Below are 27,629 nucleotides of genomic sequence, written 5' to 3' on the forward strand. Positions count from 1 at the left end.
TGCATCTTATTCAAACCAGCCACACAGCCAGATCCGCTGTTCATAAAATAAGAAAATTTAGGACCTGAGGGTGTCAGGAGAGTTACAGGCAGTCTGAGCTGATTTGCATTCAAGTGTCAAAAGATGGAATTCAAGATTGTACTGGATTTAAATTACAAATTCATCTTAACAAAGTGATCTCTGAAAACTGTTTCTAAGGAATTCAGGGAATTAAATAAATTCAGTTCATAAAATGAAATATGGTGCTTATATTATGTGGTAATTGTTCATTTAATTAACTGGAATTTCAATTAATTCCCTGTATTGAGTCGACTGAAATGTTATTCACCCCAACCATGTAATGGCAGGCTCTGTCTAACTCTTTAAGATTGCCTGCCAATATGAGATGTAGGTGTCTTCACCCATTCACACAAAATTACAGGTTTAAACTAATTTGTACTAAACTTTCAAAAACGCGTAGTGGTAGTCAACGTTTCTATAAGGCAACTTAGAAATAGATCTCTGTCATCAGATTTAAAGAGGGAAAATACAATCAAAAGTGATATCATAACCCATTATCAAAAAAATTGGAGACCAGTTAAATAGTCTTTCTCAGTGAATCTGAAGACTAAGAATGGATTTGAACAGATGTGAACAGAGACAGCAGGTCTTCGAAAATACCAGTCCAATAGTACATCAAATTGTACACTAATGTAGGAGAGCGAATAATTATTTTCAACATGCAGAAATTCCACAATGATGAGAAATGTTGTACACATTAGCCACGTGCCACAACATTTAAATTGTGAAAGTTGTTTTTCCACAGGAACTAGGCTACTTGATTTTCAAAGAACCACTACCAGATGGCAAATGTGAGCACTTAAATCCATATCTGACTTTGACCGCGGGACTCACGAACAAACAGCGGCTTGCGGTCAAATTACCACTGCTCTTCTCTTACGGAAAATACATTTTAATAACGCGCTGTAAATAGGAACAGCCTATTCTTGCTACCCATAACATTTTTTGACTTTATTTGAGTGAAATTTACGTTCATAAACAGTTATTCACAGAACTTTGTGGTCAGACTGTGAAACTTAAAATCAGTTTTGAGTCTGTAGGCTGATGTCATCCATGTTAGTTTCACTTAGGATGTAGGGGACAGTCGCTATAAATGTAACGCATCATACATGCAACACGGTAAATAACTTTTTGCACGTTGCTGCTACAGCTGCCATTGTAGGATTGTAAACGCGCAATTCAGTCTGCTACCAAATGATTTATGAAAATCAAACAGCCACCTGGTCACATTCATTCATTATAATAAGAACACACCACATTTGTCTGTATAGTATGCTATTTGCTTTTGCTGTTTGGTTTTGTGTTTGTTTTCAATGCATAAATAAGGTCAAATTAATTTAACTTTTCATAGCCTATATTTCATGCAAGATGGCCTAATCTTGTTCAAAAGGAAATGGTCCGTTATCAATTAGATAAATGCCTGCTTTTGCAATGCTGTCGAACAATAAACATATCTTCAGTCACAGGTCAGTACAATTGACACCTTACAACAGTAGCTAAGATACTTGGAAGTTTCGATGTACATTATTTTACAGTAGCCTAAATCCAGCATAACTAACCCGACTCGATTAAGTCATAAACGTAATTGAAACGGATATTGACAACTGAGTAAATGATAAAACGGTTACATTTATACCGACTCTCACCTATGTCTGCAATAAGTACACAGTAAAATTGTTTTTAATTTTTAATTTATTCAAGATACATTTCTCGCAGTCATGTCTCTCCTGTCAGCATCTAGTTTCTCGTTTATCGAATAGAGGAAATAAACAATTATTAAAATTACTGAAGTATTGAAATGAACAATTATTATTATTTTTTAATATATTGATTTGTAGAAAATTGTTTTTTTTCGAGGCATCTTTGAGAGAGACCGGCAATGTGTGCAGACCAGAGACTGTAAAAAATGTGCAGACAAGAGACGCCAACAACAAGCGAACAACAGCAAAGTGAAACTTGACACCACGATATTTTGAATTAAAATTAGTTGCTAGATTTTGTATTCAACGTGTGTAATGATTTTAAAACGGCAATAAATTGCTTATCTTTTTGAAGTCAAAATGTGCCTAACATGTTAGCGATTCAGTTAAATCATCACCGAAAGTTAATAGACAGTATTGTCAATTTGAAAACGCTGTCATTCTTGAGCACGCGGTCTCTTAGCAATCACGTAAAAGACTGTAGGGCACAACCGACCCCAGTCTCCCCTACAATCGGATAGCAAATCGCCTACTTTAACACTAGATTATGGAGAGATCAGTGTCAACATTATTGACAAATGCGTGTCATGATCTATAAATAAGAGACAAGTGCACGTGTTTTACTGTCCACACAAATATCTTTCAACTCGAATCTCCTAAATTGTAATTTAAATTAATGTGCAATGATTTGTAGGCTACAAGTGCATTCCTTATCAGTGTCCTCTTCAGCGTTGCTGGATTAAAGTTTTTGACCAATCACCTCTCTTAGGTGGGGAAAAAAAAAGTCAATCGCTGTGTTCGTTTAAAGTCAAATATCCTATCTCCGCAGCTGCTGCAGAAGCGTTAGCACGCCACTACTGCGAGCACTGATGAAATCTTCCAACTGATTTCTCTCTCAAAGTACCCTTGGTAATGTATGGTAGGCTATGCTTTACTGTCTGGGTGCTTCTGTGAACCTTCTGGTTCTGAAAAGGACCTGTATTGCCGTTTTTAAACAAATGTTTAGTCCGCTGTGTAGCCTAATCACAATGGGTGTTCCACACACAAACATTAAGCAAAATCGGCATCTGGGCTCATTTTAACAGACCATTTAACAAGGAGATGTGCCTTTTCGATTCCGAGTTCTCAAACTGGTACGAGTGTGCGATGATGCGTATCGCTCCAACTACAGTGATTAGCTCCTGGAAGGAGGGAGGTAAGTTTTAAATCGTATTAAAGCAAACAGCCGTTGTTTTCTGGCAAGTTTACGAGTTATATGTTGTTGTTGATTGTTGATTGTAGGCTAATGTAGTATTTATGTCATTATAGATGAAAAATAAGCTGTCGAAATATGTTTTCTGAAAAATCGCCAAATCGGGTTGGACCTCCCTATTAGGGTTTAACCCGGGTTTTACAGGGCAAACTGCTATTATATGACAAGAGAGTTACCGGATCCTTACAAATATTTGAATGGCGGCTACGTTGACCTCTATCTTAAAGTATGCCAGTTGATACCAGCCCAATATTAGCTATTTCTCCCCAAATACGAATGGTATCTCCAAATCACAGAGCAAAGTTCCTTTAAAAATGGCGAGTCACCTCGAAATGCAACGCGGCGTGACGTCACCTACAATTTATCAATGCGGAATGATGGAAGCTGCCCTCATGGGGAAAATTACACTCTGCTGCCCCCTGTCAGAACCATGCAAGTATTTCCCACTGGCCGGCAGATCTTCCGCCGTAGAGGCAACTGCGTCAATGAAACCCTAAACCACCGTATGTGACTTTCTATCACCGAAAATAAACTAACAAATGTGTTTTAATCAATTTCAGTGACTAGCAGAATGCTATAATTAAAACATGGAATAAGAAAATGGTGCGACAGATTCTAACAGCAAAGTGAATGAATTGCTGACTCCACAAATGCAGTGGTTGTGCCTCCAGAGCTTATCCAAATGAAAACCATTTGGTATTACAATCAGATTGCATCTTAAATAGGGGCTTATGCAGAAAACCATGACTAAGTAGTTATTTATATTATCCTAGTTTGATGTGGATATGATTGCATCTCTACGTGAAATTTACACTAGACGTAAGTTAATTACATGCTAGTTATAAAAATATATTGGCTTTTTTATTCACAAATGGACCGCATTTAATGCATCCAACTGTATATGAAAGACAAATCACGTAAATCCTCCTGAAGAAGGTACTGTATGAATTTAGCGACACAATGCATAGTTGCATGCATTACATTACATTACATTATTCAAAGTGACGTACACAAGTGCTTATCAAGGTCATTGGAACAACTACAAAACACAGGTTTGATAAGGTACAATACTCATTTTGTACATTTATTCACAGCCAAGAACACAGTCCAGTTCATGCAGTAAACATTATTCAACCGAACCTATGCCAAGTCAAACTAGAGGGAAGTACGAGCTACAACATTAGGATGATAATACTAATTACAATAAGTGCTGGAATGGAGGTACATGTAACACGAGTGGCATGAAAGAGGGGAATTTAAGTGAAATAAGTGCTGGCAGTTAGTCCAGGTATGTCAGTCCAGGTATAGTCTGTGTATAGTCAATAATTGCTACAGCAATTATTATTTTCCCTTAAAAGTTCAATTTTCCGCTGCATGGTCACTCAGTTATGCTGTGGAGTGTCCACTACTGGAGGTCTGACTCATTTTGGAAGGCTCCTTTTATTACACAAGTTGCTGGCTGGGCTTCTGCATCAGTTCCTAGCTTTGCCCTCCCAGCATTGTTCATTGAAGCTATTGAAGTGATCCTAAGTCCATGACTTGACAAATAACAGGCATATTAATTTATTTTTTTGGTGTTGATGCTGTAGTATCATTTCAACTCATTTAGTCTGTTTTCATTGCAAAACAGGGGCATGGCTTTTGCCTTTGGCAGTGGTGTCATGGGACACATCAGAAGAGGCGTGCTCATGCAGGGGACTGTGTTTTAATAGAGAGTTCGGTTATTCTGGGGCAAACAGTAAAAATATTGGGGCTTGCCCTCCTGAGGTCAGTTGAACAGATTTCATGACCTATTATAATGCAAGATGGGCATGAGGTAAAACGGCGCCCCCTCAATATATATATATATATATATATATATATATATATATATATATACTTTTCTTTGGTGTCCTTTTCAAATAAAATAAAATGAGATGTGATAATCTTTAAGAAAAGTTCAGTTTTCCTGTACTAATAAAACAAATGTCATTTATTTTTTACAAATTTGCACTCCACAAATGCAGTAGTTGCTGTGACAACATTGTTCTATGACTAGCCATATGATATCAGTAATGGTGTATCATTTTTTATATTTCAATTTACATCATTTGTCATTTTACATCTTCAAATAAATCAATCATAATAGGTTATGAAACCCCACCATTACAAGGAATGAATTCCATTTCAGTTAAACTCAATATAGGAAAATTAACTGATATTCTATTTAATGAATTGAAAAATCCCCGTAGAAAATAAGGGCAAGTCATCAATTTATGAACTAAATTTAGTTAATTCTCTGAATTCCTTAAAGTTTTTTTTATGATTATTTTTAATTTTTTTAAGTTCCATTCTTTTAAGACTGATCTCCGAATAAAATCCAGGACATTCTTGTATTCCAAATGTGCTGTAGGCAATTTCTTAGAAATCTGCACAGAATACCTGAAACTCAGGAAGATCCCCTCAGGCACTGCATGTTATTATTGGACTAACAGTGGATGTTGCTGTGAAGCTGGTTTGAATATGGCATACAACTATACCTTTTGATGATTTTTGCCCCCACCCATCTCACCCAATCTTCCCAGGCAGCCTTAAAATATTTAAGGCCAGAATCGGCTGAGTCCAGACCAAAGGAAGAACACTCCTCACATAATCACCTCACCTTGTGCTGTCATACGGTAATGGAACACTTATTCTTGGCTCATTTTGATACGATATAAACCATAAGATTAGCTTTAAAAATAGCCCCTTCATTCAGGTATCATTGATCTTGTGTCTGTTTATTGACTGATGCATTGCATTATGGATGATGTGGATGTATCTGTCTCTCCTGGTAGCTGAAGAGCTAGCATGGCTTCCTTCACATTGTCAACATTCCTTGGTGTTGCTGTTCTCTCTAGCATGGTTTTGGGTGAGTCCTGATTCATGTTCTTTCCAGGCGGGAGTGTAAGAATGTGATATTGTTAGAGAGTATTTAACAGAAATACAGAAGGCTTTGGACACAAAATATAGCCTAAAACAACATTGATCTAGTGCTCTAATATTCTCTACTTTGCTTAACTGAATTCAATAATTGGACAGAAAGTTATTTTTCTATGCATAATTCAGTTACTAATTGACCTAGCCTTCCAGGATTCTAACGAGTGCCTGGTTATTTATTGTAACAGGAATAAAATCCAATCTTAGTAGTTCCTATGAGCTGGTTAGTCCTGACAGTTTTTCCAGGATAGACCCGTGTTTTGGGCGGGCACAGTAACACTGTGTGAGAGATGATTGTGTGTTTTGTGTCTGAGAGAAGTGATAAACAAACCAACCAGCAATCCAAGAGTGTTGTATTGTATGTATGTTCTCCTCAGAATCTCATGGCGTTGGGATAGAATTGTTACAGGGTTCCTGCCCTGATGGTTGGTTTTACTACAATAGCCGCTGCTTCCGGCACTTTTCTGATAAGAAGATTTGGATCGATGCAGAGGTAACGTCTTAAAGGACTAGTTCACTTCCTGGTACTTTTAAAGATATTGTTTCCATTGAAGAGTGTGTTTCGCCCGTTGGCCCAGGCAATTTTTTGTGCGTAAAGCCAGGTATTTTAGATACATACAGAAGTGTCTGAAGACCCATCAGCTTCACAGTGGGCATTGAAAATAAGGGCCCTTGTGGGTTTGTGCTTTATTGCACAGCATTGACTCCAAACCAGCATGTACATAGTTGCGCCTCCAGAGAATACCCAAATGAAAACCATTTGGTATTACGATCAAATTGCATCTTAAATAGTGCCTTATGCAGAAAACCGAGACCAAGTGGTTATTTATAATATCCCAGTTTGATGTGGATATGATTGCATCTCTACGTAAAATTTATACGAGACGTAAGTTAATTACTTCTATTATATGGAGATGCTGACATGTTGAAGAGCCATGAATGTTGAAATAGCCTAAAATGGCTGCTGATTCAGAATGGGTAATGGTAAAGCATGTTCAAGTGAGTTTGATATTATGTGTGATTTTTCTCACAGGTGAGATTGGTGGGTAATAAACCACTATTAAACAATATGAGCAACTTTTCTTTTTTTTAAACTATGCTATTTTCATAAATCAAGCACAAGGATAACTTGGGAAATGATCTCAAGATTGTTTAAATCCAACAGAATTTTTATCAAAAAGGCCCCAGGCTTTTGTTTCTTCGTGGAATTTAATTACAATTGATTGGTCACAGTTAGACTCTATGTTGTCATCACCAAGGTTGATCAGAGTTCCTTTACATCCCTTCAGATGTCTGATTAAGGGAGGACAGAAACTTTGCTATTCCTGGCTTTCAATAAGCTTCTTTTTTCAATTATAAAAATTATTAAAAGTACAAAGTCATAACAATGTTATCTTTTAACTTTTATAAGTTTCACGTTTTACACAATTTCCGAAAGTAAAAATTGCAGTAATCTAAGTTTCTTCGTAAAATGTTAAATGGCAAAATAAATAATTCATCTTCTTTCCCACTCTCCCTCCCTCAGGTAAACTGTATTAATCTTGGGGGAAACCTGGCCTCAGTGCACAGTGAAGATGAGCATCAGTTTCTTCAACAGCTCCATTTGGCTTTTGACCGTGTTGAAAACGAATACTGGATCGGAATGTCAGACCTGTACAAGGTACTATCAGAAAGATTCTGCATAATTTTGTTTAGAATATGGTAAATGCATATTGGATTCTGTTGTCTTTAATTACTCACCTGTGTTTGCATGCGTTGTTAAATCTGATGCATAAAACCACTAATTCATTGAAGAACAAAAAAAAACACGCCATGTGACAACCCTGGGAGAGTTTTGTGGCAATTTCGAGTACACATCCGAGTTTGCTGAATGGGGGATGAGAGAGCACACCCACACCAATGCAAAATCAAATAAGGAGCTCATGGGTTTTGGAAAAAAACAATAAATTAAAACAACAAACTAAAACAACAAAAACAAAAGAAAGCAAAACCGAGCTGCAGCTTTTCAGGTGACAACTCTGCTACTTTTCAGCAGCTGTTTCTTTTCTCCGTCTTCTGTGCACAGACAACCAAAACTCTCAGCCCCACACTGTGGACAGGAGTACGCACACATAGAGAGAGGGAACGCACCCACGTCAACACGAAAACAAACACCTTCACCCTTCCCCTCACAAAAACAATAAACTAAATCAACATAATAAAATAAGGACATAAGAAAGCAAAATCCAGCGACAGCTTTTCAGCTGACTGCTGGTAGCTGGCAAGCTTTTTCAGCTGACCAGCTCCTCCGCTTTTCAGTGGCATTTTCTATTTGTGCCTTCAGTGTCCTGACAAACAAAAACTCCAAAAACAGACTTGCGCTCTCAGCGTTTGATACCAGTCTCTGCCCCATACAGTAGAGAGGAACACAGCTTTAAGCACCTGGGCTGATTAGCTAACACATCCCAGGTGAGTGTGTTCTCACCACCTGTAGGCGTGGCTGAGACAAGCCGCTTATTTAGTGGACTGAATATCACTGGCACCCAATGTGCGAGCAGCACATTCAAATGCCCCCCCAGTTTATAATCCATGGGTGCCTGATCGACCAGTGGGGGGTCGCTAGATAGCGATGAATATTAACCCCTAACCAACTGAACCCTCTCATACCTTGTGTGTTGCAACATTTATATGCTTTTCTGAGATAAATGTTTGTGCAGATACATTTTACCTCTGCCTCGTTCAGAAATATGCATGGCTTTGGACCGATGGTTCAACTCGAAGTAACTTTTCAAGGTGGAATCCCAGAGAGCCCAACAACGAAGGAAATGCAGAGCGCTGTGTGGACTTAAACAATGGAGGTAGGCATTGTCACCTTCTCCCTACTGCAGGAGAAATATAATATAAATACATTGATTCCTCTCTCTCATTTTTTACCCTTAGGCTCGAAAGGCTGGAATGACATCTCATGTACCAGAACGTTTGCGTCCATCTGTGCCAAGCGACTGAATGACCAATGTGGCCGTCAGTACCAAGCTCAACCAGCTCAGTGATGAAGCTGCTTTGCATTACTTTTAATAAAGTTCTGACCATTCAATACTTGCTGTCTGGGTGTTTTTGTACTAAAACAGAAAACACAAAAACTTTTTTTTTTTTTAAGTTTTTTTTTAAATGCACAAATGAACCGCATTTAATGCATCCAACTGCATATGAAAGAGAATCATGCAAATTCTCCTGGAGAAGGTACTGCATGAATTTTTTTGGCTCAATGCATAGTTGCATGCATTACGTTACATTACATTACATTTATTTAGCAGACGCTTTTATCCAAAGTGACGTACAAAAGTGCATATCAAGGTCATTGGAACAACTACAAAACACAGGTTTGTTAAGGTACAATACTCATTTTGTACATTTATTCACAGCCAAGAACACAGTCCAGTTCATGCAGTAAACATTATTCAACCGAACCTATGCCAAGTCAAACTAGAGGGAAGTACGAGCTACAACATTAGGATGATACAACTAATTACAATAAGTGCTGGAATGGAGGTACATGTAGGCTAACACGAGTGGCATGAAAGAGGGGAATTTAAGTGAAATAAGTACTGGCAGTTAGTCCAGGTATGTCAGTCCAGGTATAGTCTGTGTATAGTCAATAATTGCCACAGCAATTATTATTTTCCTTAAAAAGTTCAATTTTCCGCTGCATGGTCACTCAGTTATGCTGTGGAGTGTCCTCTACTGGAGGTCTGACTCATTTTGGAAGGCTCCTTTTATTACACAAGTTGCTGGCTGGGCTTCTGCATCAGTTCCTAGCAGTGCCCTCCCAGCATTTTTCAGTGAAGCTATTGAAGTGATCCTAAGTCCATGACTTGACAAATAATAGGCATGTTAATTTTTTTTTTTGATGTTGTAGTATCATTTCAGCTCATTTAGTCTGTTTTCCATTGCAAAACAGGGGCATGGCTTTTGCCTTTGGCAGTGGTGTGATGGGACACATAAAAAGAGGTGTGCTCATGTAGGGGACTGTGTTTTAATAGAGAGTTAGGTTATTCTGGGGCAAACAGTAAAAATATTGGGGCTTGCCCTCCTGAGGTCAGTTGAACAGATTTCATGACCTATTATAATGCAAGATGGGCATGAGGTAAAACGGCGCCCCCTCAATATATATATATATATATATATATACTTTATTTGGTGTCCTTTTCAAATAAAATAAAATAAAATAAAATGTGATAATCTTTAAGAAAAGTTCAGTTTTCCTGTACTAATAAAACAAATGTCATTTATTTTTTACAAATTTGCACTCCACAAATGCAGTAGTTGCTGTGACAACATTGTTCTATGACTAGCCGTATGATATCAGTAATGGTGTATCATTTTTTATTGTTCAATTTACATCATTTGTCATTTTACATCTTCAAATAAATCAATAATAATAGGTTATGAAGACCCCACCATTACAAGGAATGAATTCCATTTCAGTTAAACTCAATGTAGGAAAATTAACTGATATTCTATTTAATGAATTGAAAAATCCCCATAGAAAATAAGGGCAAGTCATCAATTTATGAACTAAATTTAGTTAATTCTCTGAATTCCTTAAAGTTTTTTTTATGATTATTTTTAATTTTTTTAAGTTCCATTCTTTTAAGACTGATCTCCGAATAAAATCCAGGACATTCTTGTATTCCAAATGTGCTGTAGGCAATTTCTTAGAAATCTGCACAGAATACCTGAAACTCAGGAAGATCCCCTCAGGCACTGCACGTTATTATTGGACTAACAGTGGATGTTGCTGTGAAGCTGGTTTGAATATGACATACTACTATACTCATGATGGTTATTCCCCCACCCATCTCACCCAATCTTCCCAGTCAGCCTTAAAATATTTAAGGCCAGAATCGGCTGAGTCCAGACCAAACAAAGAACACTCCTCACATAATCACCTCACCTTGTGCTGTCATACGGTAATGGAACACTTATTCTTGGCTCATTTTGATACAATATAAACCATAATATGAGCTTTAAAAATCACCCCTTCATTCAGGAACCGTTGATCTTGTGCCTGTTTATTGACCGATGCATTGCATTATGGATGATGTGGATGTATCTGTCTCTCCTGGTAGCTGAAGAGCCAGCATGGCTTCCTTCACATTGTCAACACTCCTCGGTGTTGCTGTTCTCTCTAGCATGGCTTTGGGTGAGTCCTGATTCGTGTTCTTTCCAGGCGGGAGTGTAAGAATGTGATATTGTTAGAGAGTATTTAACAAAAATACTGAAGGCTTTGGACACAAAATGTAAAACAACGTTGATCTAGTGCTCTAATATTCTCTACTTTGCTTAACTGAATTCAATAATTGGACAGAAAGTTATTTTTCTATGCATAATTCAGTTGCTAATTGACCTAGCCTTCCAGGATTCTAACGAGTGCCTGGTTATTTATTGTAACAGGAATAAAATCCAATCTTAGTAGTTCCTATGAGCTGGTTAGTCCTGACAGTTTTTCCAGGATAGACCCGTGTTTTTGGGTGGGCACAGTAACACTGTGTGAGAGATGATTGTGTGTTTTGTGTCTGAGAGAAGTGATAAACAAACCAACCAGCAATCCAAGAGTGTTGTATTGTATGTATGTTCTCCTCAGAATCTCACGGCGTTGGGATAGAATTGTTACAGGGTTCCTGCCCTGATGGTTGGTTTTACCACAATAGCCGCTGCTTCCGGCACTTTTCTGATAAGAAGACTTGGATCGATGCAGAGGTAACGTCTTAAAGGACTAGTTCACTTCCTGGTACTTTTAAAGATATTGTTTCCATTAAAGATTGTGTTTCGCCCGTTGGCCCATACTATTTTTTGTGTGTAAATCCAGGTATTTTATATACGTACAGAAGTGTCTGAAGACCCATCAGCTTCACAGTGGGCATTGAAAATAAGGGCCCTTGTGGGTTTGTGCTTTATTGCACAGCATTGACTCCAAACCAGCATGTACATAGTTGCGCCTCCAGAGAATACCCAAATGAAAACCATTTGGTATTACGATCAAATTGCATCTTAAATAGTGCCTTATGCAGAAAACCATGACCAAGTGGTTATTTATAATATCCTAGTTTGATGTGGATATGATTGCATCTCTACGTAAAATTTATACGAGACGTAAGTTAATTACTTGCTAGTTATATGGAGATGCATGAAGAGCACAAGAAATGTTGAAATGCAGCCTTGAGGAAAATAGCTATTATTGGCTGCATTCGCAAGAATGGGTAATGGTAAAGCATGTTCAAGTGAGTTTGATATTATGTGTGATTTTTCTCACAGGTCAGATTGGTGGGTAATAAACCACTATTAAACAATATGAGCAACTTTTTTTTTTTTTTTTTAAACTATGCTATTTTCATAAATCAAGCACAAGGATAACTTGGGAAATTATCTCAAGATTGTTTAAATCCAACAGAATTTTTAGCAAAAAGGCCCCAGGTTTTTGTTTCTTCGTGGGATTTAATTACAATTGATTGGTCACAGTTAGCCTCTGTGTTGTCATCACCAAGGTTGATCAGAGTTCCTTTACATCCCTTCAGATGTCTGATTAAGGGGGGACAGAAACTTTGCTATTCCTGGCTTTCAATAAGCTTTTATTTTCAATTAGAAAATATTTAAAAGTACAAAGTCATAACAATGATATCTTTTATCTTTTATAAGTTTCTCATTTTATACAATTTCCAACAGTAAAAATAGCAGTAATCTGAATTTCTTCGTAAAATGTTAAATGGCAAAATAAATAATTCATCTTCTTTCCCACTCTCCCTCCCTCAGGTAAACTGTATTAATCTTGGGGGAAACCTGGCCTCAGTGCACAGTGAAGATGAGCATCAGTTTCTTCAACAGCTCCATTTGGCTTTTGACCGTGTTGAAAACGAATACTGGATCGGAATGTCAGACCTGTACAAGGTACTATCAGAAGGATTCTGTATAATTTTGTTTAGAATATGGTAAATGAATCTTGGATTCTGTTGTCTTTAATTACTCACCTGTGTTTGCATGCGTTGTTAAATCTGATGCATAAAACCACTAATTCATTGAAGAACAAAAAAACACGCCATATGACAACCCTGGGAGAGTTTTGTGGCAATTTCGAGTACACATCCGAGTTTGCTGAATGGAGGATGAGAGAGCACACCCACACCAATGCAAAATCAAATAAGGAGCTTCATCCTTCTCCCTCATGGGTTTTGGAAAAAAACAATAAATTAAAACAACAAACTAAAACAACACAGACAAAAGAAAGCAAAACCGAGCTGCAGCTTTTCAGGTGACAACTCTGCCGCTTTTCAGCAGCTGTTTCTTTTCTCCGTCTTCTGTGCACAGACAACCAAAACTCTCAGCCCCACACTGTGGACAGGAGTACGCACACATAGAGAGAGGGAACGCACCCACGTCAACACGAAAACAAACACCTTCACCCTTCCCCTCACAAAAACAATAAACTAAATCAACATAATAAAATAAGGACATAAGAAAGCAAAATCCAGCGACAGCTTTTCAGCTGACCAGCTCCTCTGCTTTTCAGTCCCATTTTCTGTTTGTGCCTTCAGTGTCCTGACAAAACAAAAACTCCAAAAACAGACTTGCTCTCTCAGCGTTTGCTACCAGTCTTGGCCCCATACTGTAGAGAGGAACACAGCTTTAAGCACCTGGGCTGATTAGCTAACACATCCCAGGTGAGTGTGTTCTCACCACCTGTAGGCGTGGCTGAGACAAGCCGCTTATTTAGTGGACTGAATATCACTGGCACCCAATGTGCGAGCAGCACATTCAAATGCCCCCCCAGTTTATAATCCATGGGTGCCTGATCGACCAGTGGGGGGTCGCTAGATAGCGATGAATATTAACCCCTAACCAACTGAACCCTCTCATACCTTGTGTGTTGCAACATGTATACGCTTTTCTGAGGCAAATGTTTGTGCTGATGCATTTTACCTCTGCCTCGTTCAGTACAATGGATGGTTTTGGACCGATGGTACAAATCCACGTGACTTTTCAAAGTGGAGTCCCAGAGAGCCCAACCACACAGACAATGTAGAGCACTGTGTGAACGCCAACTATGGAGGTAGGCATTGTCACCTTCTCCCTACTGCAGGAGAAATATAATATCAATACATTGATTCCTCTCTCTCATTTTTTACCCTTAGACTCGAAAGGCTGGAATGACAACTCATGTACCAGAACGTTTGCATCCATCTGTGCCAAGCGACTGAATGACCTTCAGTACCAAGCTGAACCAACTCCGTGATGAAGCTGCTTTGCATTTCTTTTAATAAAGTTCTGAGCATTCAATACTTGCTGTCTGGGTTTTTTTTGTACTAAAACAGAAAACACACAAACCTTTTACAATGTACAGACTGGCCAATACCACCAGAGAATAGAGGCTGTGCTCCCACTGCAGCCAACTGAGACAGCTGTTACTCCTCATTAAATGTGATAATTATAAAGAAATACAATATTAAAATATATAGATTTTTTTAAATTCACAAATGAACCGCATTTAATGCATCCAACTGCATATGAAAGACAAATCATGCAAATCCTCTTGAAGACGGTACTGTATGAATTTTTTGACTCAATGCATAGTTGCACGCATTACGTTACATTACATTTATTTAGCAGACGCTTTTATCCAAAGTGACGTACAAAAGTGCATATCAAGGTCATTAGAACAACTACAAAACACGGGTTCGCTAAGGTACAATACTCAGTTCGTACATTTTTTCATAGGCAAGAACACAGTCCAATTCACGCAATGAACATTATTCGACCGAACCTATGCCAAGTCAAACGAGGTGGAAGTACAAGCTACAACACTAGGATCATAAAACTAATTACAATAAGTGCTGGAATGGAGGTACATGCAACATGAGTGGCATGAAAGAGGGGAATTTAAGTGAAATGAGTACTGGGAGTTAGTCCAGTTATGTCAGTCCAGGTATAGTCTGTGTATAGTCAATAATTGCCACAGCAATTATTATTTTCCTTTAAAAGTTCCATTTTCAGCTGCATGGTCACTCAGTTATGCTGTGGAGTGTCCTCTACTGGAGGTCTGACTCATTTTGGAAGGCTCCTTTTATTACTCAAGTTGCTGGCTGGGCTTCTGCATCAGTTCCTAGCTGTGCCCTCCCAGCATTGTTCAGTGAAGCTGTTGAAGTGATCCTAAGTCCATGACTTGACAAATAATAGGCATGTTACTTTTTTATTGGTGTTGATGTTGTAGTATCATTTCAACTCATTTAGTCTGTTTTCCATTCCAAAACAGGGGCATGGCTTTTGCCTTTGGCAGTGGTGTGATGGGACACATCAGAAGAGGTCTGCTCATGTAGGGGACCGTGTTTTAAAAGAGATTTAATTTATTCTGGTGCAAACAGTATTTATCCAGGGACATTGGAAATAACTAGCAGAATACTATAAGTAAAACATGGAATAAGAAAATGGTGTGACAGATTCTAACAGCAAAGTGGATGAATTCCTGACTCCACAAATGCAGTAGTTGCTGTGACAACATTGTTCTATGACTAGCCGTATGATATCAGTAATGGTGTATCATTTTTTATATTTCAATTTACATCATTTGTCATTTTACATCTTCAAATAAATCAATCATAAGGTTAAAGGTTATGGTTATGAAGACCCCACCATTACAAGGAATGAATTCCATTTCAGTTAAACTCAATTCAGTAAATTAACTGATATTCCATTTATTGAATTGAAAAATCCCCATAGAAAATAAGGGCAAATCATCAATTTATGAACTAAATTTAGTTAATTCTCTGAATTCCTTAAAGTTTTTTTTAAATGATTATTTAAATTTTTTTTAAGTTCCATTCATTTAAGACTGATTTGCAAATAAAATCCAGGACATTCTTGTATTCCAAATGTGCTGTAGGCAATTTCTTAGAAATCTGCACAGAATACCTGAAACTCAGGAAGATCCCCTCAGGCACTGCATCTTATTATTGGACTAATAGTGAATGTTGCTGTGAAGCTGGTTTGAATATGACATACAACAATCATTTCTCCCCCACCCATCTCACCCCATATTCCCAGACAGCCTTAGAATATTTAAGGCCAGAATCGGCTGAGTCCAGACCAAAGGAAGAACACTCCTCACATAATCACCTCACCTTGTGCTGTCATACGGTAATGGAACACTTATTCTTGGCTTATTTTGATACGATATAAACCATAAGATGAGCTTTAAAAATAGCCCCTTCATTCAGGTACCATTGATCTTGTGCCTGTTTATTGTCCGATGCATTGCATTATGGATGATGTGGATGTATCTGTCTCTCCTGGTAGCTGAAGAGCCAGCATGGCTTCCTTCACATTGTCAACATTCCTTGGTGTTGCTGTTCTCTCAAGCATGGCTTTGGGTGAGTCCTGATTCGTGTTCTTTTCAGGCGGGAGTGTAAGAATGTGATATTGTTAGAGAGTATTTAACAAAAATACTGAAGGCTTTGGACACAAAATGTAAAACAACATTGATCTAGTGCTCTAATATTCTCTACTTTGCTTAACTGAATTCAATAATTGGACAGAAAGCTCTTTTTCAATGTGTAATTCAGTTGCTAATTGACCTAGCCTTCCAGGAATCTAACGTCTTGAGTGCTTGGTTATATATTGTAACAGGAATACAATCCATTCTTAGTAGTTCCTTTGAGCTGGTTGGACCTGACAGTTTTTCCAGGATAGACCCGTGGTTTTGGGCAGGCACAGTAACACTGTGTGAGAGAAGATTGTGTGTTTTATGCCTGAGAGATGTGATAAACAAACCAACCAGCAATCCAAGAGTGTTTTATTGTATGTATGTGCTCCTCAGTATCTCACGGCGCTGGGACACAATTGCTTCAGGGTTCCTGCCCTGATGGTTGGATTCACTACAATTTCCGCTGCTTCCGGCACGTAAATAATAAGAAGAATTGGATTGATGCTGAGGTAACGTCTTAAAGGAAAAGTTAACTTCCTGGTACTTTTAAAGATATTGTTTCCATTGAAGAGTGTGTTTCGCCCATTGGCCCAGACTATTTTTGTGTAAAGCCAGGTATTTTAGATACGTACAGAAGTGTCTGAAGACTGATCAGCTTCACAGTGGGCATTGAAATTTGTGGGTTTGTGCTTTATAGCACAGCATTGACTCCAAACCAGCATGTAGTTGCACCTCCAGAGGTTATCCACATGAGAACCATTTGGTATTACGAGCAAACTGAATCTTAAATAGTGGCTTATGCAGAAAACCATGACTAAATAATAATTTATAATATCCCATTTTGCTGTGGATAGGATTGCATCTCTACATAAAATGTATACTAGACGTAAGTTAATTACTTTCTAATTATATGGAGATGCTACACGTCGAAGGGCTGTGCACAAATCCTCAAAGTGGGCTGTGTTTGCGCTTTAAGCATGGCATTTACCCAATAATCAATATCAGACATGAAGAGCACACAAAATGTTGAAATGCAGCCTCGAGGAAAATGGCTATTATTGGCTGCATTCGCAAGAATGGGTAATGGTGAAGCATGTTCAAGTGAGTTTGATATTAGACTACGTGAGATTTTTGTCACAGGTGAGTAAGGTGTGTAATAAACCACTATAAACCAACATGAGCAACTTTTCTTTTTTTATACTATGTTATTTTTATAAATCAAGCATACCCAGCCAGCATTTCAACGTTTATTCACTGGTGAATCAACGTCGTGGACGTCGTGGATCAAGGTTGAATCACTGTTGAATTTTTTTTTCGATTTTTATAAGGCGAATCAACATTGATATTACGACATTGTTTCAATGTTTCAATATCTAAAAATGTTGTTGTTTTCTATTTTTAACATATTGATTTTTGAAGTGGTCTTATGATCAAAACATAATAAAATGATAATAATGATCATAATAATAATTTAAAAGGCAGAACATTGTTGAAGACATTATGTTGATTCAATGTAGGCTGCAGATCTTGTTAATTTCAACATTGATTTATAAGTATTTTGTTAACCTTTTTACAACTATTTAGCATTAAACGTTGTTTCAACGATTTTTCAACGTTGAAACAACCGCAATTATTTCAAACACATTTCAACGTTGAAGATCGGTCACGTGCCAGCTGGGTAAGGATAACTTGGGTAACGATTTTAAGACTACGTTTAAATCCTGCAGATTTTTTAAAATAAAAAAAGCCCCCAGGTTTTTGTTTCAGCGTGAGATTTAAGTACAATTGATTGGTCACAGTTAGACTCTATGTTGTCATCACCAGGTTTGGTCAGAGTTCCTTTACATCCCTTCAGGTCTCTGATTAAAGGAGGATGGAAACAAAGCTATTCTTGGCTTTCAATAAGCATTTTATTTTTTCAATTAAAAAATAATTCAAAGTACAAAGTCATAACAATGTTATCTTTTATCTTTTATAAGTTTCACATTTTACACAATTTCCAACAGTAAAAATTGGAGTAATCTGTATTTCTTCGTAAAATTATTTATTTTGCCATTTACCATTTATTTTCTTTCCCTCTCTCCCTCCCTCAGCTAAACTGTTTGAATCTTGGGGCAAACCTGGCTTCAGTGCACAGTGAAGATGAGCATCAGTTTCTTCAACAGCTCCATTTCGGTTATGACCGTGTTGAAAACGGCCCATACTGGATCGGAATGTCAGACCTGTACAAGGTACTATCAGAAGGATTCTGCATAATTTGTAGAACCCTCACTGTTGAGAATATGATAAAGACATCTTGACTTCTGTCATCTTTAATTACTCACCTGTGTTTGCATGTGTTGTTAAATATGATACATAAAACCACTAATACATTGAGAAATTTTTTTTTTAATAACACACACCATGTGACAACCCTGGGAGAGTTTTGTGGCAATTTCGAGTACACATCAGAGTTTGCTGTATGGAGAGAGAGAGCACACCCACACCAATGCAAAATCAAATAAAGAGCTTCATCCTTCCCCCTCATGGGTTTTGGAGAATCACTGGCACCCAATGTGCGAGCAGCACATTCAAATTCCCCCCCAGTTTATAATCCATGGGTGCCTGATCGACCAGTGGGGGTCGCTAGATTGCGATGAATATTAACCCCTAACCAACTGAACCCTCTCATACCTCGGGCGATGCGACATGTACAGTATATGCTTTTCTGAGTTAAATGCAATTTGTGCTGATGCATTTTACCTCTACCTTGTTCAGAAACAAGCATGGATTTGGACCGATGGTACAAATCCAAGTGACTTTTCAAGGTGGGTTCCTGGAGAGCCCAACAACGGATGGAATATAGAGCACTGTGTGCACTCAAACTATGGAGGTAGGCATTCTCACCACGTTATCCCTACTGCAGGAGCAATATAATATGAATACATTGATTCCTCTCTCTCATTTTTTACCCTTAGACCTGAAAGGCTGGAATGACGTTGCATGTACCGCAATGTTTCAGTTCATCTGTGCCAAGCGATTGAGTGACAAACCTGGCCTCTAACCTAGCTGAACCAGCTCCATGATGAAGTTGCATTGCATTTCTTTTAATAAAGTTCTGAGCATTCAATACTTGCTGTCTGGGTTTTTTTTTGTACTAAAACAGAAAACACACAAACCTTTTACAATGTACAGACTGGCAAATACCACCAGAGAAAAGAGGCTGTGCTCCCACTGCAGCCAACTGAGACAGCTGTTACTCCTCATTAAATGTGATAATTATAAAGAAATACAATATTAAAATATTTTTTTTTATTCACAAATGAACTGCATTTAATGCATCCAACTGCATATGAAAGACAAATCATGCAAATCCTCTTGAAGACGGTACTGTATGAATTTTGCGACATGATGCATATTTGCATGCATTACAATTTATTTAGCAGACGCTTTTATCCAAAGCGACGTACAAAAGTGCATATCAAGGTCATTGGAACAACTACAAAACAAAGGTTTGATAAGGTACAATACTAATTTCGTAAAGTTATTCATAGCCAAGAAAACAGTCTAGTTCACGCAGTGAACATAATTCAACAAAACCTATGCCAAGTCAAACTAGGTGGAAGTACAAGCTACAACATTATGATGATAATACTAATTACAATAAGTGCTGGAATGGAGGTGTATGTAACACGAGTGGCATGAAAGAGGGGAATTTAAGTGAAATAAGTACTGGCAGTTAGTCCAGGTATGTCAGTCCAGGTATAGTCTGTGTATAGTCAATAATTGCCACAGCAATTATTATTTTCCTTTAAAAGTTCAATTTTCCGCTGCATGGTCACTCAGTTATGCTGTGGAGTGTCCTCTACTGGAGGTCTGACTCATTTTGGAAGGCTCCTTTTATTACACAAGTTGCTGGCTGGGCTTCTGCATCAGTTCCTAGCTGTGCCCTCCCAGCATTTTTCAGTGAAGCTATTGAAGTGATCCTAAGTCCATGACTTGACAAATAACAGGCATGTTAATTTCTTTTTGATGTTGTAGTATCATTTCAGCTCATTTAGTCTGTTTTCCATTGCAAAACAGGGGCATGGCTTTTGCCTTTGGTAGTGGTGTCATGGGACACATCAGAAGAGGCGTGCTTATGCAGGGGACCGTGTTTTAAAAGAGATTTAGGTAATTCTGGGGCAAACAGTATTTATCCAGGGACATTGGCAATGACTAGCAGAATACTATAATTAAAACATGAAATAAGAAAATGGTGTGACAGATTCTAACAGCAAAGTGAATGAATTCATGAGTCCACAAATGCAGTAGTTGCTGTGACAACATTGTTCTATGACTAGCCTTATTATATCAGTAATGGTGTATCATTTTTTTATTGTTCAATTTACATCATTTGTCATTTTACATCTTCAAATAAATCAGTCAGAATAGGTTATGGAGACCCCACCATTACAAGGAATGAATTCCATTTTAGTTAAACTCAATTCAGTAAATTAGCTGATATTCTATTTAATGAATTGAAAAATCTCCATAGAATATAAAGGCAAATAATCAATTTATGAACTAAATTTAATTCATTCTCCGAATTCCTTTAAGTTTTTTAAATAATGTTTTTAAGTTCCATTCTTTTAAGACTGATTTGCGAATAAAATCCAGGACGTTCTTGTATTCCAAATGTGCTGTAGGCAATTTCTTAGAAATCTGCACAGAATACCTGAAACTCAGGAAGATTCCCTCAGGCACTGCATGTTATTATTGGACTAATAGTGAATGTTGCTGTGAAGCTGGTTTGAATATGACATACAACTATACTTGTGATCGTTTCTCCCCCACCCATCTCACCCCATATTCCCAGACAGCCTTAGAATATTTAAGGCCACATTCAGCTGAGCCAAGACCAAAGGAAGAACACTCCTCACATAATCACCTCACCTTTTGCTGTCATACGGTAATGGAACACTTATTCTTGGCTTATTTTGATACGATATAAACCATTAGATGAGCTTTAAAAATAGCCCCTTCATTCAGGTATCGTTGATCTTGTGTCTGTTTATTGACCGATGCATTGCATTATGGATGATGTGGATGTATCTGCCTCTCCCGGTAGCTGAAGAGCCAGCATGGCTTCCTTCACATTGTCAACATTCCTCGGTGTTGCTGTTCTCTCTAGCATGGCTTTGGGTGAGTCCTGATTCGTGTTCTTTCCAGGCGGGAGTGTGATATTGGTAGAGAGTATTTAACAGAAATACTGAAGGCTTTGGACACAAAATGTAAAACAACATTGATCTAGTGCTCTAATATTCTTTACTTTGCTTAACTGAACTGAGTAGTTCCTTTGAGCTGGTTGGACCTGACAGTTTTTCCAGGATTGACCCGTGGTTTTGGGCAGGCACAGTAACACTGTGTGAGAGAAGATTCTGTGTTTTGTGTCTGAGAGATGTGATAAACAAACCAACCAGCAATCCAAGAGTGTTTTATTGTATGTATGTTTTCCTCAGCATCTCACGGAGCTGGGATAGAATTGTTTCAGGGTTCCTGCCCCGATGGTTGGTTTTCCCACAATTGCCGCTGCTTCCGGCACGTTTCTGATAAGAAGTTTTGGATCGATGCAGAGGTAACGTCTTAAAAGACTAGTTCACTTCCTGGTACTTTTAAAGATATTGTTTCCATTAAAGAGTGTGTTTCGCCCGTTGGCCCAGGCAATTTTTTGTGTGTAAAGCCAGGTATTTTATATACATACAGAAGTGTCTGAAGACCCATCAGCTTCACAGTGGGCATTGAAAATAAGGGCCCTTGTGGGTTTGTGCTTTATTGCACAGCATTGACTCCAAACCAGCATATACATAGTTCTGCCTCCAGAGAATACCCAAATGAAAACCATTTGGTATTACGATCAAATTGCATCTTAAATAGTGCCTTATGCAGAAAACCATGACCAACTAGTAATTTATAATATCCCAGTTTGATGTGGATATGATTGCATCTTTACGTAAAATGTATACTAGAAGTAAGTTAATTACTTGCTAATTATATGGAGATGCTACACGTTGAAGGGCTGTGCACAAATCCTCAAAGTGGGCTGTGTTTGCGCTTTAAGCATGGCATTTACCCAATAATCAATATCAGACATGAAGAGCACACAAAATGTTGAAATGCAGCCTTTAGCAAAATGGCTATTATTGGCTGCATTCGCAAGAATGGGTAATGGTGAAGCATGTTCAAGTGAGTTTGATATTATGTGAGATTCTTGTTACAGGTGGGTAAGGTGGATAATAAACCACTATAAACCAACATGAGCAACTTTTTTTAAACTATGCCATTTTCATAAATCAAGCACAAGCATAACTTGGGAAATTATCTTAAGATTACTTTTAAATCCAACAGAATTTTTATCAAAAAGGCCCCAGGCTTTTGTTTCTTCGTGGGATTTAATTACAATTGATTGGTCACAGTTAGACTCTATGTTGTCATCACCAAGGTTGATCAGAGTTCCGTTACATCCCTACAGATGTCTGATTAAGGGAGGACAGAAACGTTGCTATTCCTGGCTTTCAATAAGCTTTATTTTTTTCAATTAAAAAAATAATTAAAAGTACAAAGTCATTACAATGTTATCTTAACTTTTATAAGTTTCACGTTTTACACAATTTCCGACAGTAAAAATTGCAGTAATCTAAATTTCTTTGTGAAATTATTTATTTTACTTTTTAACATTTATCTTCTTTCCCTCTCTCCCTCTCTCAGCTAAACTGTGTGGATCTTGGGGGACACCTGGCCTCAGTGCACAGTGAAGATGAGCATCAGTTTCTTCGACAGCTCCATACGAGTTCTGTCCATTCTGAAGACGACCCGTACTGGATCGGACTGTCAGACCTGTACAAGGTACTCTCAGAAGGGATCTGCATAATTTGTAGAATCCTCACTGTTTTGAATATGGTAAAGACATCTTGACTTTTGTTGTCATAACTCAGCTGTGTTTGCATGTGTTGTTAAATCTGATGTATTGAACCACTAATACATTGGAAAAAAATGGATTATATAATTTTGCCACTGTCACACGCCATGTGACAACCCTGGGGGAGTTTTGTGTCAATTCCGGGTGCGCATAGGAGTTTGCTGTATGGAGAGAGAGAGCACACCCACAACAATGCAAAATCAAATAAGGAGCTTCATCCTTCCCCCTCATGGGTTTTTGGATAAAACAATAAATTAAAACAACAAACTAAAACAACAAAAACAAAAGAAAGCAAAACCGAGCTGCAGCTTTTCAGGTGCCAACTCTGCCACTTTTCAGCAGCTGTGTCTTTTCTCTGTCTTCTATGCACAGACAACCAAAACTCTCAGCCCCACACTGTGGACAGGAGTACGCACACACGAAAACAAACACCTTCACCCTTCCCCTCACAAAAACAATAAACTAAATCAACATAATTAAATAAGGACATAAGAAAGCAAAATCCAGCGACAGCTTTTCAGCTGACTGCTGGTAGCTGGCAAGCTTTTTCAGCTGACCAGCTCCTCTGCTTTTCAGTCCCATTTTCTGTTTGTGCCTTCAGTGTCCTGACAAACAAAAACTCCAAAAACAGACTTGCCATCACGATTAACACATCTTGCACCCTTACAAGAAGACAACTTAACAACTGTTTAGTACAATAGCATTTCTCACATTGTATGCAGCGATTTGAACATCACTGGCACCCAATGTGCGAGCAGCACATTAAAATGCCCTCCCAGTTTATAATCCATGGGTGCCTGATCGAAAAGTGGGGGTCGCTAGATAGCGATGAATATTAACCCCTAACCAACTGAACCCTCTCATACCGTGTGTGTTGCAACATGTATATGCTTTTCTGAGGCAAATGTTTGTGCTGATGCATTTTACCTCTGCCTTGTTCAGAAATATTCATGGCTTTGGACCGATGGTTCAATTCGAAGTGACTTTTCAAGGTGGAATCCCGGAGAGCCCAACGACTTAGGGAATGCAGAGCGCTGTGTGGACTCAAACCATGGAGGTAGGCATTGTCACCTTCTCCCTACTGCAGGAGAAATATAATATAAATACATTGATTCCTCTCTCTCATTTTTTACCCTTAGGCCCGAAAGGCTGGGTTGACAACTCATGTACCAGAACTTATGCATTCATCTGTGCCAAGCGGCTGAATGACTAATGTGGCCGTCAGTACCAAGCTGAACCAGCTCCGTGATGAAGCTGCTTTGCATTACTTTTAATAAAGTTCTGAGCATTCAATACTTGCTGTCTGGGTGTTTTCGTACTAAAACAGAAAACACACAAACCTTTTACAATGTACAAACTGGCCAATACCACCAGAGAATAGAGGCTGTGCTCCCACTGCAGCCAACTGAGACAGCTGTTAATCCTCATTAAATGTGATAATTATAAAGAAATACAATATTAAAATATATAGGTTTTTTTTATTCACAAATGAACCACATTTAATGCATCCAACTGCATATGAAAGACAAATCATGCAAATCCTCCTGAAGACGGTACTGTATGAATTTTTTGACTCAATGCATAGTTGCACGCATTACATTACATTTATTTAGCAGACGCTTTTATACGAAGTGACGTACAAAAGTGCATATCAAGGTCATTGGAACAACTACAAAACACAGGTTCGATAAGGTACAATATTCATTTCGTACATTTTTTCATAGCCGAGAACACAGTTCAATTCACACAGTGAACATTATTCGACCAAACCCATGCCAAGTCAAACTAGGTGGAAGTACAAGCTACAACGTTAGGATGATAAAACTAATTACAATAAGTGCTGGAATGGAGGTATATGTAACATGAGTGGCATGAAAGAGGGGAATTTAAGTGAAATGAGTACTGGGAGTTAGTCCAGTTATGTCAGTCCAGGTATAGTCTGTGTATAGTCAATAATTGCCACAGCAATTATTATTTTCCTTTAAAAGTTCCATTTTCCGCTGCATGGTCACTCAGTTATGCTGTGGAGTGTCCTCTACTGGAGGTCTGACTCATTTTGGAAGGCTCCTTTTATTACACAAGTTGCTGGCTGGGCTTCTGCATCAGTTCCTAGCTGTGTCCTCCCAGCATTTTTCAGTGAAGCTATTGAAGTGATCCTAAGTCCATGACTTGACAAATAACAGGCATGTTAATTTTTTTTTTTGATGTTGTAGTATCATTTCAACTCATTTAGTCTGTTTTCCATTGCAAAACAGGGGCATGGCTTTTGCCTTTGGCAGTGGTGCGATGGGACACATCAGAAGAGGCATGTTCATGTAGGGGACTGTGTTTTAAAAGAGATTTAAGTTCTTCTGGGGCAAACAGTATTTATCTGGGGACATTGGCTGCCCTCTGCTGGCAGGAGAGATTGGATTATTTAATATTTTCTTAATTGAAACCTACCTTTATTAGCAAATTTGTAAAAAAAAAAAAAAAAAAAATCATTGACATTTGTTTTATTAGTACAAGAAAACTGAACTTTTCCTAACCCTAACCCCCCCCCCCCCACACACACACTCAAGTATGGACCTGTATGTTACCAGGCCAAAAGAGACATTTTCTTTTTTTTCATCTCTATATTTCTTTGTAAATTTAAAAAGCCAATGGAACTCAGCAAGAGACACTTAGGCCCTGAATGTTCTATTTTCCTAACAGTGTGGTGTGTGCATTGTTAGACTACAGAATTCATAACTTAATGTATTCGACCCAACCCGTGCCCCTCCAACCTCAATGATATCAAAGTGGCCATTCTGTTCACCAGAAACAATAGAATTCCTTCTCGTTTAATTAACGTCTTATGCAAAGGCAAGACCACCTAACATATAGCTAATTCAGATATGATTTAAAAGCTCCAGCTATGGAGCTGTAAAAACTATCCCTCGGTGGTTTTATGAAGTGTGTCTCTTTATTGAACAGTGCATTACATTGTAGGTGATATGTCTAACGTTCTGTCTCTCCTGACTTTTGAAAATCCATCATGGCCTCCACAATGTTAGCGCTCCTCTGCGCTGCTTTTCCTTCAGGCATAGCTTTGGGTTTTCTTGTATTAGCTACAGCAAGGACCACAATGGAAATAAGTCTTGTGACTTTTTTGTGTTATCCTTGATGCTCTTTTAATTGTGCATGTACATTGGTGTTTGCAACCATGTAATTGTCCTTTTAAAGTGAATCGTAAAATAAACTAAACTAACCCCCCCACTAATGGTCAACACTACACATGGATTGATAAACCTATCACTTATTCAAACACAGTGCAAAAATGTTAAGAAAAACATGTTTCCAACGTACAAAAATGGCAAGTTATTCTTACACATACAAAGCACGGTCTACAAATCAATTCAAACTTGCCAAATACAGGTCTGCCAAAAGTATTGATCTCAAAATTTGACCAAGTTACAAGAAACAATATTGGCTATCTTAGACAAATTAAACAAGCTGCTTTCAAAAGCAATTCCAAAACATGTTACTTGAAATAATTGAGGAAACATTGGGTACCACTGCTTTTGAATACAGCTTTTTTAATTTGCGCGAGTTAAGATGGCCAACATTGTTTCTTGACCTAATTTTGAAATCAATACTTTTAATGGTAAGCCTGGATTTTGCAAGTTTGAATTTATTGAATTTATAGACAGTGCTCTGTAGGTGTGAGTAACTTGCCATTTTTGTACATTGAAAATGTGTTTTTCTTCAGATACATATTTACTCATTGTGAACTTCTCTTCCCCTACTTACCCCTCAGGTTTACGGTTTACTAATGCGAAACACGTCAAGAGATTTTGAAAAGTAAGAGAGAGAGTTCAGACATATTTAATTCTGTTGAATGAGAAAAATTCAAACAATGGTATCTGTAATTACCTATTTCTACAGGCTTTTTGAATGTCTTTCCGAAAGGATAAGTGAGCCTCTTCAGTTGGGATGCTATCTGTAAAGGAAACAGGCCTTTCCCTAAAGCTATTCCCATTGCCTATAAAGCCGATGTCTTGAGCCACAGATAGCTGTTCATGGAGATGAGTCTGCAAAAAGCTTCACAGCTCCTTTGGTACATAGGGAAAGGGCAACAGACAATCTTATTGTCAAGGCTGAGTTTCACATACAGAATGAAAATGTTTCTGATTCCCTCAGGTTAGCAGCATTTGTACCTGCATGAATTACCACTGTTTCCACATTTATATTCTTAGAGAAGACATGCTCAGCATGGTGTGCCATGTTCAGTACTCTTGCACCAGGGAAACA

The 27,629-nt window shown here is 38.1% G+C and overlaps 2 protein-coding genes across 3 annotated transcripts; both read left to right on the top strand.

The window, feature by feature from the left end:
- Window positions 1-2,577: 2,577 nt before the first annotated feature.
- On the top strand, window positions 2,578-19,531 carry LOC135260316 (macrophage mannose receptor 1-like). The gene is made up of 12 exons (XM_064345560.1): window positions 2,578-2,669; window positions 10,831-10,919; window positions 11,079-11,152; window positions 11,594-11,709; window positions 12,760-12,894; window positions 13,939-14,053; window positions 14,136-14,232; window positions 16,300-16,367; window positions 16,814-16,929; window positions 18,514-18,651; window positions 19,178-19,292; window positions 19,378-19,531. Exons 3-12 carry the CDS (start codon window positions 11,092-11,094, stop codon window positions 19,461-19,463), a joined length of 1,047 nt encoding a protein of 348 aa, XP_064201630.1. The 5' UTR covers window positions 2,578-2,669; window positions 10,831-10,919; window positions 11,079-11,091; the 3' UTR covers window positions 19,464-19,531.
- Window positions 16,040-24,652, top strand: LOC135260900 (lactose-binding lectin l-2-like). 2 transcript variants are annotated; one of them, XM_064346615.1, is made up of 6 exons: window positions 16,040-16,134; window positions 21,510-21,583; window positions 21,901-22,016; window positions 23,147-23,284; window positions 24,300-24,414; window positions 24,497-24,652. In XM_064346615.1, the coding sequence occupies exons 2-6, from the start codon at window positions 21,523-21,525 to the stop codon at window positions 24,568-24,570; spliced, it is 504 nt and encodes a 167-aa protein (XP_064202685.1). In that variant the 5' UTR covers window positions 16,040-16,134; window positions 21,510-21,522; the 3' UTR covers window positions 24,571-24,652. The 2 variants fall into 2 exon arrangements, with proteins under 2 accessions (XP_064202685.1, XP_064202684.1); XM_064346614.1 differs by lacking the exon at window positions 16,040-16,134 and adding an exon at window positions 21,262-21,350.
- The last annotated feature ends 2,977 nt before the right edge of the window (window positions 24,653-27,629 follow it).

This window comes from Anguilla rostrata, chromosome 8, assembly GCF_018555375.3.
Source record: "Anguilla rostrata isolate EN2019 chromosome 8, ASM1855537v3, whole genome shotgun sequence".
NCBI classification, from domain to species: Eukaryota; Metazoa; Chordata; class Actinopteri; order Anguilliformes; family Anguillidae; genus Anguilla; species Anguilla rostrata.

Coding starts and splice junctions, on each gene's coding strand:
- LOC135260316 (XM_064345560.1), top strand. CDS start 11,092: ATGGCTTCCTTCACATTGTCAACACTCCTCGGTGTTGCTGTTCTCTCT. Junction 11,153..11,593: donor TCTCTCTAGCATGGCTTTGG/GTGAGTCCTGAT, acceptor TGTTCTCCTCAG/AATCTCACGGCGTTGGGATA. Junction 14,233..16,299: donor TACCAAGCTGAACCAACTCC/GTGATGAAGCTG, acceptor TGGTAGCTGAAG/AGCCAGCATGGCTTCCTTCA.
- LOC135260900 (XM_064346615.1), top strand. CDS start 21,523: ATGGCTTCCTTCACATTGTCAACATTCCTCGGTGTTGCTGTTCTCTCT. Junction 23,285..24,299: donor GACTGTCAGACCTGTACAAG/GTACTCTCAGAA, acceptor TGCCTTGTTCAG/AAATATTCATGGCTTTGGAC. Junction 24,415..24,496: donor TGTGGACTCAAACCATGGAG/GTAGGCATTGTC, acceptor TTTTACCCTTAG/GCCCGAAAGGCTGGGTTGAC.